General features: G+C 37.1%; 2 protein-coding genes across 6 annotated transcripts; one reads left to right on the top strand and one right to left on the bottom strand.

Moving 5' to 3' along the window:
- The first annotated feature begins 3 nt into the window (after nucleotides 1–3).
- On the top strand, nucleotides 4–7,957 carry LOC18588958 (pleiotropic drug resistance protein 1-like). 3 transcript variants are annotated; one of them, XM_007013725.3, is made up of 24 exons: nucleotides 21–504; nucleotides 613–733; nucleotides 829–917; nucleotides 1,004–1,088; nucleotides 1,175–1,334; nucleotides 1,420–1,496; nucleotides 1,641–1,694; nucleotides 1,810–1,900; nucleotides 2,008–2,309; nucleotides 2,400–2,681; nucleotides 2,843–3,159; nucleotides 3,230–3,390; nucleotides 3,498–3,601; nucleotides 3,711–3,867; nucleotides 3,941–4,042; nucleotides 4,128–4,291; nucleotides 4,619–4,951; nucleotides 5,133–5,423; nucleotides 5,506–5,589; nucleotides 5,672–5,805; nucleotides 6,111–6,338; nucleotides 6,418–6,589; nucleotides 6,881–7,135; nucleotides 7,231–7,957. In XM_007013725.3, the coding sequence occupies exons 1-24, from the start codon at nucleotides 182–184 to the stop codon at nucleotides 7,486–7,488; spliced, it is 4,344 nt and encodes a 1,447-aa protein (XP_007013787.3). In that variant the 5' UTR covers nucleotides 21–181; the 3' UTR covers nucleotides 7,489–7,957. The 3 variants fall into 3 exon arrangements, with proteins under 3 accessions (XP_088665633.1, XP_088665634.1, XP_007013787.3); XM_088809508.1 differs by having other exon boundaries at nucleotides 20–504; nucleotides 2,008–2,681; XM_088809507.1 differs by lacking the exons at nucleotides 6,418–6,589; nucleotides 6,881–7,135; nucleotides 7,231–7,957 and having other exon boundaries at nucleotides 4–504; nucleotides 2,008–2,681; nucleotides 5,672–5,762; nucleotides 6,111–6,337.
- Nucleotides 7,958–8,366: 409 nt separating this feature from the next.
- DBP1 (DNA-binding protein phosphatase 1) lies at nucleotides 8,367–13,838 on the bottom strand. Of its 3 annotated transcripts, none has more exons than XM_007013724.3 (4): nucleotides 13,257–13,838; nucleotides 10,727–10,936; nucleotides 10,057–10,268; nucleotides 8,367–9,224 (listed from the first exon to the last, which is right to left on the bottom strand). In XM_007013724.3, the coding sequence occupies exons 1-4, from the start codon at nucleotides 13,413–13,415 to the stop codon at nucleotides 8,660–8,662; spliced, it is 1,146 nt and encodes a 381-aa protein (XP_007013786.1). In that variant the 5' UTR covers nucleotides 13,416–13,838; the 3' UTR covers nucleotides 8,367–8,659. The 3 variants fall into 3 exon arrangements, with proteins under 3 accessions (XP_007013786.1, XP_007013785.1, XP_017983317.1); XM_007013723.3 differs by having other exon boundaries at nucleotides 10,727–10,933; XM_018127828.2 differs by having other exon boundaries at nucleotides 10,727–10,927.
- Nucleotides 13,839–14,164: the final 326 nt, after the last annotated feature.

Here is a 14,164-nt window from a genome sequence, read left to right as displayed (position 1 = left end):
TAAAGGAATGGCCAAGGATTGTTATGTTACTCTCGAGTACTGTCTGTCTCCACTCACTTCACTCATTGTATCTTTTATTGTGAACAGCTGCATCATCTCTGAAATTATTATATTAAGCATGTAACTCAGTTTTCATCACCCTTTGCTTTTGTTAAGTGTATCTACTACTTGGCGTGGCGGAATGGAGAGTGGTGAACCATATAGAGCCAGTAGTTTACGCATAGGGAGTTCTAAGTTATGGAGGAGCAACTCCATGGAAGTTTTCTCCAAGTCTTTCCAGGAAGAAGACGATGAAGAAGCTTTGAAATGGGCTGCTATTGAGAAGCTGCCAACATTTTCACGTATCAGAACAGGTATACTTGCTGAAGAAGGTCGTCAATTGAGGGAAGTTGACATCAAGAATCTGGGGTTGCTGGAGAGAAGGAATTTGGTGGAGAGACTAGTGAAAGTTGCCGGGGAAGATCATGAGAAGTTCTTGTTGAGGCTCAGGGAACGCATTGACCAGTAAGTTTCATTTGACTGCCATCATTCTTCATGAAGTTTGTGTTTTAAGCATTCATTTGAGTATCTTTGTTTCTCAAACTGAAAAAAAAATTAAAAAAAAAAAACCAGAGTTGGGATTAACCTTCCAACAATTGAAGTCCGGTTCGAGCATTTAAATGTTGAAGCAGAAGCTTATGAGGGAAGTAGATCATTACCAACTGTGTTCAACTACTGTGTGAACATGTTTGAGGTATTTTTGAATCCCAAACATGCTTTATCATCTATTAATATCTCAAAATTACCAATTTTCAAACCTGGTTTTTAAGTCTTCTTGTCTTGATAAAGGGTTTCTTGAATTACCTTCATATCCTCCCAAGCAAGAAAAAAACGTTGCCCATACTTAAAGATGTCAGTGGAATCATCAGGCCTCAAAGGTATGGAGACTAATTCAACTAGTACATGAACTTGTTATGAGCTCGTGAAATGTTAAACTGCCCATTTCTTTGCCAAACTTGGACAGAATGGCATTGCTGTTAGGGCCTCCAAGCTCAGGCAAGACCACATTACTATTAGCATTGGCTGGAAAGCTTCGTAAAGAACTAAAAGTAAGAAATAAGCTTATATTCTACCGGCATGTTCATTGGAATTAATTGATATTATGATCTGATATGAGGACATGTGAAAATTTCAGATTTCTGGAAGGGTAACTTACAATGGACATGAAATGGAAGAGTTCGTACCGCAGAGGACATCGGCTTATATAAGTCAGTACGATGTCCACATAGGAGAAATGACAGTAAGAGAAACGTTGGCTTTTTCTGCAAGATGTCAAGGAGTTGGACCTCGTTACGGTAAGCTGAAACACTACAATTGACATACACTTGCTTGTTTTAGGAATTGTTGAGTCACATAATTAAAGATTGTTCATATTGGCAGACATGTTGGTAGAATTAGCAAGAAGAGAGAAGGCAGCAAATATAAAACCTGACCCTGATATTGACATCTATATGAAGGTGATATAACAACTATGAACCAAAGTGATTTAAATCATTCTGGATAAATATTTTTACTTTAATTTCTTATTTGAAGGGGTTCATTTACATTGTGAGAAGTGTTTTTGAGGTTCGAAAATGATATTTTTATTGTTAAAGTAACAGGCAGCAGCACTGGAGGGGCAAGAGACCAGCGTAGTTACAGATTATATACTCAAGGTGAAAATTTTAAAATGATCTAAGCTAACAAATGATATAAGAAAATATAAAATATCAAATTTTTTTTAAAAAAAATCTTTGCAACTATTTGTTCTCTTATTCTTAAAGTTTGTAGATATTGGGACTTGAAGTTTGCGCTGATACCATGGTGGGAGATGAAATGATACGAGGTATCTCTGGCGGACAAAAGAAGCGAGTCACAACAGGTGAGCTTATTCAATGACTTTTTGACAGGTATAGCGTGAATTTGTCTAGTAATTAGTCCAAAAGTTTAAACTGATGGTCAAGTTGTTTTCTATGCTAAATGATACAGGGGAGATGCTCGTTGGACCAGCAAAAGCACTTTTCATGGATGAGATATCTACTGGTTTGGACAGTTCAACAACATTCCAAATAGTGAATGCACTAAGACAATCCATCCACATCCTGAATGGAACTGCTGTTATCTCTCTTCTCCAACCAGCCCCAGAAACATATGACCTGTTTGATGATATAATTCTTCTCTCAGATGGACAAATTGCCTACCAAGGACCTCGTGAAAATGTGCTCGAGTTCTTTGAATACATGGGTTTCAAGTGTCCTGAGAGAAAAGGAGTTGCTGATTTTCTACAAGAAGTAAATTCTAATGTTCACCACACTTTCTTTCAAGTATTCCTAGTAAATATTCAGGTTATGTTTGAATACATTCTCATAGAGTTGCAACAGGTGACATCAAGGAAAGATCAAGAGCAGTACTGGGTGCATAAAAATGAGCGTTATACTTTTGTTACTGCCAAACAATTTGCCGAAGAATTTCAGTCATTTCAAATTGGTCAAAAACTAAATGAAGAGCTTGCAACTCCATTTGACAAGTCACAAAGCCACCCTGCTGCTCTAGCGACAGAGAAGTATGGTGTTAGCCAGAAGCAACTGTTAAAAGCTTGCATATCAAGGGACTATCTGCTTATGAAAAGGAACTTATTTGTCTATGCTTTCAAAGTTATCCAGGTGAGTAGTATCTAATTAGAAGCATTCTCAAGAGGGTTAATTATTGTATTGTAAATATAGAAAACTCCATAAGTTAAATTGTATCCCTGAGTTTTTGGACTCATGTCCTAGAGATGGTGTTATTTGTCCTTTTATTATCCCCACTTTCTTGTGTATTTCAGCTCATCTTTACAGCTTTCATAACAATGACATTGTTTCTGAAAGTGGATATGCACCGGAACTCAGTCATAGATGGTGGGATTTTTATGGGTGCATTATTCTTTACTCTCATGGTGATAATGCTCAATGGAGTCTCAGAGATATCAATGACCATCATTAAACTTCCTGTCTTCTACAAGCAAAGGGACTTTCTTTTTTATCCTTCATGGGCATATGCTCTAACCACATGGATTATGAAGATTCCAATCACCTTGATAGAAGTCACCATTTGGATAGTCATGACTTATTATGTCATAGGCTTTGATCCAAATGTAGGGAGGTGAGAAATGAAATACACAATGATTATATCTTTTGTGTCAGTCAACCCTAATTAAAGCTCTCACTGGCAGGTTGTTGAGACAGTACCTTTTACTCCTGTGTCTTAACCAGATGGCGTCGGGATTGTTCCGATTATTGGCAGCAGTAGGAAGAAATATGATTGTTGCAAATACTTGCGGTTCACTAGCTTTGCTGGCAATTAGTGCTATGGGAGGATTCATCTTGTCACGAGGTGAATTAAACATGAGCTTGATTCATCTTATTGTTTCTTGCTTTGTTTTCCTTCACTGTGATATATATTGAGTTTTTCACAGTAAAGAATATACTCTTTTGCATCAGATGGTGTGAAGAAGTGGTGGTTGTGGGGTTATTGGGTCTCACCGCTGATGTATGCACAAAACTCTATAGCTGTGAATGAATTTCTTGGGAAGAGTTGGAGACATGTAAGGCCATCTTTCTTGAATTTTGATGAAAGAAGCAAATTAAATGTAATAGTGGAGATTGTTTTGATCGCCACCAATTAACAAGTATCTGCAAAATATCATCATGTAGATTCCACCTAATTCCACAGAAAGTTTAGGAGTTTTGGTCTTAAAATCTCGTGGGATTTTCCCAGAAGCACATTGGTACTGGATTGGAGTGGGTGCTTTAATTGGATATGCTTTCCTATTCAATTTCCTCTTCAGTTCGGCTCTAAAGTATCTTAATCGTAAGTTTCTATTCCTATGCTTATGAGTTTCAAATGCAGAGACTATGCTCTAAACTAGGTTAATTTTCTGTAGCATTCAGTAAGCCTCAAGCAGTAATATCTAAAGAAACCTTGCCTGAGGTTGACAGCAGAAGGCAGTCCGTTGAATTATCATTAAGAGGAAAGAAATCTTCTGGTAGGTCATTAGAATTGTTGAACTATTTTCTCATGCTACCTTTTGTTATACAAGCTACAGCATGATCATTGTAAAATCAATGCAGACCAAGGGAAAGAAAGCCCAAGAAGCCCATCATCTAGGCCACCTTATGCAAGAATGGGCAGCTTTGATGAAGCTAGTCAGCCAAGTAGAAGGGGGACTGTTCTCCCTTTTGAACCGTTTTCTATAACTTTTGATGAAATCAGATATGCTGTAGACATGCCGCAGGTATCTTTAAGCTTTTAAAAAAGGCAGCAATAAGTGGGAACCTAGGAAGTAGAGGAGCATATGTCAACTGCACTGTTAAAGTTTTGATGCATTCTCTATAGATTTTGATTCATATTCAATGATATGGCACTGCATATGTGCAATTCAGTACTATTGCACTACATGTTGAAGAATTTTCACTCAGCGCTAGGTTCCATAACGTTTTATTGGTAAGTTGCCTTTTGGAATTAGCATAGAGTCCACCTAAATTCTAAAATCCTTTCAAATCAGGATATCTCAATTAATGCTAAGTGTATCTTCATGCTGAACTTTTTACAACACTTGCAGGAAATGAAAGAGCAAGGAGTTCCAGAGGATCGACTGGAACTTTTGAAGGGAGTGAGTGGTGCTTTCAGGCCTGGAGTCCTAACAGCTTTGATGGGAGTCAGTGGTGCTGGCAAGACAACTTTAATGGACGTGTTAGCTGGAAGAAAAACAGGTGGTTATATAGATGGAAGCATCACAATTTCAGGGTACCCAAAGAAGCAAGAAACATTTGCTCGCATATCAGGGTACTGTGAGCAAACAGATGTCCATTCTCCGTATGTTACAGTCTATGAGTCCTTACTATTTTCTGCATGGCTTAGACTACCCCTTAAGGTTAATTCTGAGGCCAGGAAGGTATGTTCTTGCTTTATATTATTTTTCTGGGAACAAAGAGGCAAACTAGTAGAATTTGACAGAAATTCTCTTTGTAATCAATAGGAAATGAGAAAAGTTACTACTGTTATTAATACAGACAGTAGCACATTTTGTTTAGGCAGTGTCAAGCTTATTTGTTGCTTAAATTGATGGGTTATAGATGTTTGCTGAGGAAGTCATGGAGCTTGTGGAGCTGACTCCCTTAAGGGAAGCACTTGTAGGATCACCTGGAGTTAGTGGTCTTTCAACTGAGCAGCGCAAAAGGCTAACTATTGCAGTTGAGCTTGTTTCCAACCCATCTATTATATTCATGGATGAACCAACATCTGGCCTTGATGCTAGGGCAGCAGCAATTGTAATGAGAGCTGTGAGGAACACTGTGGACACAGGACGAACTGTTGTGTGCACCATCCACCAGCCTAGCATTGATATATTTGATGCTTTTGACGAGGTGAGAGTCTTATCTAGGTAAGGCATCCAATTACCTTTTCTATTCCTTAAACTAACACGCGCATATTAATGGTCAAATACAGCTATTTCTGATGAAAAGGGGAGGTGAAGAAATATATGTAGGTCCATTGGGTCGTCATTCTTGTCGCCTGATTAAGTATTTTGAGGTTAGTCTAGTAGCTACATTATGATAATGCAATTTTTGTATGTCTGCTCCAAAATTGCTGAAAGAAGTTTTGCTTTTACTAGGAAATTAAAGGCATTCCAAAGATAAAGGATGGTTACAACCCTGCAACTTGGATGCTGGAGATTACTTCGGCTATACAAGAAGAAATTATTGGCATCAACTTCACCAACATATATAAGAACTCAGAATTGTATAGGTAGGATCACCTCAATTTTTCAAGGAGTAAAAAGAAAGAGCCTCCAGACAGTCAGGCACTCATGTTTTAAGTTTTAAATGCTGGAAACAAGTCCAATGTTGTTATAGTCAAAACAAGCTCTGTAGTTAATCAATTATTTCTGAAATTTGTATTGACAATTCTTTCATGTTTAAAAACTAAGATTGAAATGACTTGAGTTTGAAAGGACAAATATCCATGTCCTTAAAAGATAGCTAGAATTAGTTAGTTATAATCAATAATGCTGTTCTATACTAACTATTAACCCTGTAAAATTACTGGTGTAGGAGAAACAAAGCATTGATCAAGGAGCTTAGCACTCCTGCTCCTGGTTCCAAAGATCTACACTTCCAGACTAGATATTCACAGCCTTTCCAAATCCAATGTATGGCTTGTCTTTGGAAGCAGCATTGGTCTTACTGGCGAAACCCACCATACACTGCAGTGAGACTCGTATTCACAACTGTTATAGCTCTACTGCTTGGAACGATATTCTGGGATCTAGGTTCCAAAAGGTATATAATTATTGTGCAATAAAGCCTAGTTTTGGTTACTTCAACTACTAATTGAAGTGAAAAAATTTTGGAACCACAGAACAAGGCAACAGGATATCTTAAATGCAGTAGGTTCTATGTATACTGCTGTAATTTTCTTAGGACTTCAAAACGCTGTATCAGTACAACCGGTTGTTGCTGTTGAAAGAACAGTCTTTTACAGAGAAAAGGCAGCCGGCATGTACTCAGCATTGCCATATGCCTTCGGACAGGTACACTGCTATTCCTTTGCTTTTGGACATTTCCCTAATGGTATTGTCATCTCTGGTAGTTGTAACAAGTTAATAGAGAATTAGTTAAGTCTGGAAAGAAAAGAAGCCAGAAGGTTGGTTATAAATGAAGAAACAATGCTTAACTTATAGGGTGTTAAGGAGAACTAATGAATTAAATTATAGCCATTGTGAACAATCTAATCTTACTGAAAGGTTCAAGAATAGTTTCTTTCTTGTAAAGAGTCAGGCGTAGTAGCATTAAGTTTCCTCACAAAAGTCTCTGTTTTGCAGGTTGTCATTGAGCTGCCATACACTTTGATTCAAACTCTTATATACGGAGTTATAGTGTATGCAATGATTGGATTTGAATGGACAGCTAGCAAGTTCTTTTGGTATCTTTTCTTTATGTACTTCACCCTCTTATACTATACTTTCTATGGGATGATGACTGTAGCGGTTACTGCCAACCAACATAATGCTGCCATAATTTCAACCTTCTTCTATCGAATATGGAACCTTTTTTCAGGATTCATCATTCCTCGAACGGTAAGCTACACTGACCCTAAGCATATATTACCTTAGAACACTAAATGCGACCCTACATAGCCTAATTCAACGAACGTTCATTGTTTCAACGACAGAGGATTCCTGTGTGGTGGAGATGGTTCTATTGGATCTGCCCTGTTTCATGGACCCTGTATGGGTTGGCTGCTTCACAATTTGGGGGCGTAAAGGATAAATTTGAGTCAGGTGAGACAGTGGAACATTTCGTAAGGACCTATTTAGGCTTTAGAAGTGACTTTCTGGGAGTCGTTGCAGTTGTAATTGTTGGAATACCTGTGCTAATTGCGTTCATATTCGCCTTCTCGATTAAGGCGTTTAACTACCAAAGGAGATGAGGATGCCAAACAAATCTGCCGTCCTGGAAGATACGCAAGTTACGTCTCTCTCAGGCACAAAACAAAACCCCATCTGCTTCTACAAACAGAGTCCAATGAACTTGGGTCAAATGTATAGTATTTCGCAGTCTTTGTTTTGTTTTCCGCTCCTCCTTCCCACTGTCCTCTTTCTCTTTGTAAAACTCCCAGTGTGCGTTATGTTCAATCACTATAAAAGCCTTCTCAATCTTGTCAGGACTTGCAATTGTATTGTCAAGTCCTGACCGTAATTGGCACATAATTATACGTGTCAGTTGAAATAAGAGGGATTTATGTGATATTATGGTAACACGGGGGACACGAAAACTACAACATTTTTCCATCACGTACACTGTGTTTGGCAGGAAGGAGGACAATAGGAAGGAAGAAAAATAGAGGAAATATAGTGTTAGGGAAAGATGCTTCGAATGTTACGTTTCAGATTACATCAGCTCCTGGACAATCAGTGGTTTGGTCTTTATGATGAATGTCTCTAGTATGATGTGAACGAAGAAAGGTCAGACAGATCATAAGAATGCAATCCTCCGTCTGCTGAACAGATGAATACCAGGGCCTGAAAATGTAATGGACAAGGCAAATCCGAGATCAGACACTGAGATTGCTTTTACACAAGGAAAACCCAATCCGTCAAAGAAGTGATCCAGTTTTAGGGGGCAACTCAAAGTTACGCGTCAAGCGATACCTTCTATTTTGGCAAGACAGGCTAATGTATCCACGTGAGGCTGCAGCCCATAAGTAGGATTTGCCCTCATTTAGAATGCTCTCCATCTTTCATGCTAGACGGGTACAAAGCGACATGCATGGGACAGATCAACAAATTTAACGACTCATGGGCTATATGGACCAGTGCAACTCCTATTTCCGTCAGGAAAGTACACCTAAAGGAATACAAACATTAATCAATCTTAACCGGTAACATGGAATAAATATTTCTGCTTGAATAAGTGCCTAACAAGGGCCAAAATAAGATAAATTTAAACCCCTACTCCTGAAACACCAAATTATGTGGATCGACTTGCAGCCGCGTATGTTACAATTGACACTCATTCTCTCTCAATACCTAAAACTACAAATGAACTACTCAGTTGGAAGGGGGCAAATATAAAGAAAAAAGTAAGCATTCGTCACCAGCTCAGTTTCCCAAACTATCCAAGAAGCTTTGCAACTCCCTCAACCCCTCAGCAGAAAAGCTCCTCTGCACTCTTGCACGAGGGGCAACCAAGTTCGGGGGTGGATGGGATTGAAAGCAAACAACAACAACAGCTAAGTTATCCCCACTTTTCCTCTTCAAAGCTTCATCTACCAGATCCTTACTACACATGACTGGATCATTGTGCTCCTGAAGCCTCCGCCTCGCAAAATCAACAGCATTTTGGCTCCGGAACACATCCCAAAGCCCATCACATCCTATGATAAGAAATTCATCCTCCTCAGTTAGATTTGCAGTCATAAGCTCAGGCTCTGCACTCAGTGACCCACCATCTGCACCTTTCATTCCTTCCACGTGCCAATCTCCTAAAGCACGGGCCACATTAAGTTGCCCATTGAGGTAACCATCACATACATAACCTCCAGATGCCTCAATGCGTTTTTTCTCTCTATTGCAAATGGGTTTGTGATCTCTTGACATTTCAATGGCTTTGCCGCGACGGCACAAAACTGCTCGACAATCTCCAGCATTTGCCACAACCAACATTCTGACATCAGAAACAAAGTCAACAAACAAGTGATGAGATCCTATCATCTTTTAAAGCACAAAATCTAATTAGTTACCATGGTTATTAAATTAAAATATGACATAGGACATCCTTACACCAAAAGGGGGACAGGACAGGGGGATCCAAAACTTAAAAAAAAAAAAAGAATTAGCCAATTTCATCCATTCATATCTCTTTTTTTTATCATTAATCTACTTAGATTAACAAGTAATGCCTTACAACAGAGTTTAAACTGCAGCTTTTTCATATGATTATTAATTTAAACAGTTTTCTACACGTCTAATAGGCTTTGCCACAAGTTTAAATGCTCATTAAATATTATTACAAACTCAAGACCCCAATATTATTACTTTTTTGTTATTGTCACAAGAACAGGAAGCACATACATAGAATCAAAAGTAAAATGCAAATAGTAATTTGGAATAGAACGTGCAATCTTCAACTGAAATTATGTTTGTTGACTTTGTTTGACAATGAAGCTTTACTGCATGATCATGGAGACATCATACTTACCACTGGAAAAAGGAAGAGTTAAACAGGTTAATAAAATCAAAGAGAGTGAGGGGAATTATTTGACAAAAATAGAGTTCTCTGTTCAAGAAAAGAAATTCCAGCAAAGAAACAGGCCATCAATATGGATGGTTTTATCAATTAACACACATTGGCAAACCGTGTAACTGATTTGCAATGCCTCCAGTGGGTTATTGTTTCTTAAAGCTGTAAATGCAGGACGGAGGAATGCTATCTTACATGTTAAGTTAAATTGGAGAATATTTCACACAAATACTTTCTGTTAGTAGACAATGCTAACCTCCCAAGAATAAGAGCTGCCAATGCAGTGGTACCAGAAGCAAGGGCCGAATCCAATGCACAAGCTTCTGCAAAAGCAGTATCAGTTTGCAGAAATGCTGAAGCCAAAACCCTCTCAATCTCTCCAGGAAAGTCTGCATCCTCAACAATGAACCTTGGTAAATGATAGCAAGCAAAGTCAGCAGCATGCTTCCCACCATGTCCATCAAACACCTGACCACCAAAAAGTTGGAAATGCTAATGTCAAACTGCCATCAATACACAAATATATGCAAAGGAATCTATCAACTGTTCCAACTTGACATGTCCCTACTGTTAATAAAGCTTGATGCTATGCAAGGGCCCATCAAAAGCATATCTTGGATAATTTTCTTGCTTTTGCAGGGTAAAGATCATGTAAAGGAACCTGCAAAACCTTCTAAGAAACTAACACAAAAATTGCTTTTAATGCTTAGTGAATGAACTAAACAGCCAGCCTGAAATGACTTCATTTCTTACACTTGACTAAACCTGACTAAAAGAACCCCACAGTTCAAAACTCTTGACTAGGAAAACTGTACTTGAGAGGAATGCAACAGATGTATCAGATCTAAAATACACCAGAACTATAATTATAGTTAGAAACAAAACAAGTATACCAGACGGACAAAACAATAAGGGAAAGTATATACCCCATAGAAGGCACTAGGCCCATCAGCAAAATTCTTGAGCCCATAATCATGCATAAAATCATCAACACACAAATATACATCTTCCATGCTTGTTCGAAACCCTATGTCAGCCCATGCTCCGGAACGGACTATAGGGATGAAATCAGCACCATGATTCTCTATAGCATGTCCATTTTCAACAGCAATATCTGATGCCTTTGACTTCACCTGCTAAAATTAGAATCAGAAACAAAAAAAGGAAAACATTGTTCATCTCCATGAGAGTTACCATGTGCAAACATTTCATCTGTAGAAAACAAACTTCTCAAACTCTAACAATGACATGCAACATATATAATTCCTTCATACTCTTAAGTAAGAAAGCACATTGACTAAGCATGGCCAAGCACAGAGAAATTTCATAAAATGAGAAGAAATAACTGCATAAACGACAGCATCCAGCTAAAAGAATAGCACAAAACTCCTCAGCATATAAAAGCAGTCCAGGAGAAAAAGGAGGGGGAAGAGGGGAGAGAGGAGGAGATCATGCTATATGTCAAAACTCAGAAAAAAGTTGGAGAAAACAACATAAGATAACAAAATTTATCACAATATTGATGACTAAATATACAATTGGATTATTTGTCTATCAACATATGGCACAGTATCTCTTAAATTAGCTCAAAAATAAGTCAATGATAAATAGTGCTACAGACTGTTAATAACAGAGTAGAAAAAAGAGTTGAACACTGAAGGTCATTACCTAAGTGAAGAAACAAAAACATATCCAACATGCACAATTGGTAATTAATCGTAGAAATAAGTTGTAGAAAATTAGGATGACAATTACGTCAGGGAAATCAGCCAGTAGCCAATTATGAGATGATTTTAGACAAAGCTTATCTCCACTCAATTTATCCTGATCATTGGCCTTAGCTATATGCATTCTATGCCAAAATTAAGCTAAAACCTTTCCTCAGTTCAAGCCATTTATCTTTCTAGCCCCCCATGAATCTCCCTTCCTTTTATTTTCTTTTATTTTCATTCAAGAGGCAAACTTTGGAGAATATATATGATCACACCATTCAAGACTCCAAGCAAACCAAACAACAATTCTTTGCAAATACAGCCAAACTATCTACCAGACCTGACAATTTTGGATACGACACGTTAACACAACACGGAAAGACATGGCGTTAAACAAGTTTGGGTTTAACCTTAACGTGTTTCATGTCTAATTGTGTCTGACACGTTTAAAACGCGAAAATTTTCGTGTCTTAACATGTCAAACACGAGTAACGCATTAAAAATACATTTAATTAATCATATTATCGTGTTTAAACGTGTATACATGACACGTTTATCAACTTGTTAAAAATTAATAGTCAAATACTATTTAAGCCTTACTTAAATAATTTTAAACAATTATTTTGATAAGTTTTTTAAATTTTATAAAGCTAATAATGTAATTATGCCATACCCAAACCATAATTTTGAACTTTTATTTTGTTATATTTGATGTTATTATTATTTTGTTTTGTTATAATTATTGATTTTAAAGTTAAATAATAAAATTATATTCAATTGTAAATATTTTTATTTAATCGTGTTAAATGTGTTAATCATGTTATTGATCGTGTCGTGTAGTATATTGACATGTTTAATAAACGTTTTAATTGTGTCATATCAAGTTACACGGTTATTAAACGTAAACATGTACATTTTTTAGATTTAAGACACGAATATTATTTGTGTTATATTCATATTTAACCTTAACGTGTTTCGTGTCTAACACGTTTAAGACACGAAAACACGGATCGCCAGATCTACTATCTACCCAGAATGCAAGCTAACTTCTTCAGAAGTAGAATTGCTAGCAATTTGTCTCCCTAAGTCAATCATCACTAACATCAACCACGTTTCAGATTGCAGAACTTTAACTAGCATATCATAAAACAAGAGCACCACCTAACTCCATCTACATCTTTATCTCCTCATGAATCCCCTTTAATTATATTTTCATTTTCATTTTCTCATTAGCGAGCTATGGTTGGATAGGTCAATAAGTAATCACACCGTTCAATACCACAAGAAACTTTACATGAATCCAGCAACCACCGCCACCAATCTACCAAAACCAAATATAGTAGCTGATTTTTTTCAAATCTCTTTTTATAATGCCCCACATGAACCACATAAGGTGATCAGATTCATCGCCAATCAATCTCCTTATACCCATTAGTCCAAAAAAAAAAAACACACACACACACACACACATCGCAAATTACATAGCTTCTTTATATCTAGATGAACCTTAACAAGAACAACCTCTAAATTTCACTTTTTTTATTTAACAGTTTATTTTCTTAAATATTTAAATTCCAAAATTTCCATCAGTTAATACACTTCAAAAATCGGCATTCCACCTAAAAACGGTGAAAAGAAAAAAAAATCAAAATCACCGACAATTAAAATGCCACCGACTGATTGTAGAAAAACAACAACAACAAATAAAGGAACTGAATAAGAAAATCATGAAAAGGCAACTCACAAGAGACGGGTGTCGAACCAGGGACTTCTTACAAGGCTTCAAAACGCCATCACTGGTCGGGCACTGCTGCATATACGAAGGCGTACGAGGATTCGGTGGCTTTCCCTCGCTCGTGCTCGCATTTTCTAAACAATCAATCCCGTTATTCTCCTCCATCATCACATACTCCAAATTCAACCCCAAATAACTCGGAAAAAAATAATTTAACTTTCTATATCGAGTCAACTCGCTAGTCAGCTCAGCTCAAAATTCTAAAACAACCAAAGCAAATGCAATAATACTAGGTGAGTCCTGTCAATGAGTTTTAAGTTCGCCTCCCTATTAGAGAAAACTAATATATTCAATAACCGATTCTCTCAAGATTTAGGGTTTTCAAGATTAGGGTTTAGAAAGGGACCAAAAAGAAATTTAGGGTTTTAGAGATAAATGAAGAAATAACGAAATTATAGCGATTTCAATGTGATCTATCTTTTTTTTTTTTTCTGTGCAGAAAATATAAAAGAAAAGAGAGAGATTTTGGGCGATTCACACGAGGACGTGAGTACGGGGCTTTTTTCCAGCTGAAGGCTGAGTTCTGACTGGTCCGTTTTAAAGGCCAAGCTGTGGGGCCTCCTAAACGATGTCGGTTTGAGATTTGCAAATATCAAATGTTAGATTTCTCTTCTGGGTTTTACCGCCTCACCATAAAACTGTATAGATATTTCATAATGATTATTATGATTATTATAATTATTACGATGGTACCCTTTTTCCCACTACTTGAATGGCAGCTGACTTTAATTACTCTTTTTGAATTATTAATGGCAAAGAATTTATTGTTCGTAACTTTTCAATCAGTGCCCCTTAATATTGATTAAGATATTAGTTATAAATAATGAACAATTATTATAAAAATATTATTTTATCAT

This window comes from Theobroma cacao, chromosome 9 (assembly GCF_053813885.1).
Source record: "Theobroma cacao isolate CCN51 chromosome 9, ASM5381388v1, whole genome shotgun sequence".
Lineage (NCBI taxonomy): Eukaryota > Viridiplantae > Streptophyta > Magnoliopsida > Malvales > Malvaceae > Theobroma > Theobroma cacao.
The sequence above is the reverse complement of the archived record's forward strand: the minus strand, read 5'-3'. Positions and strand labels throughout refer to the sequence as shown.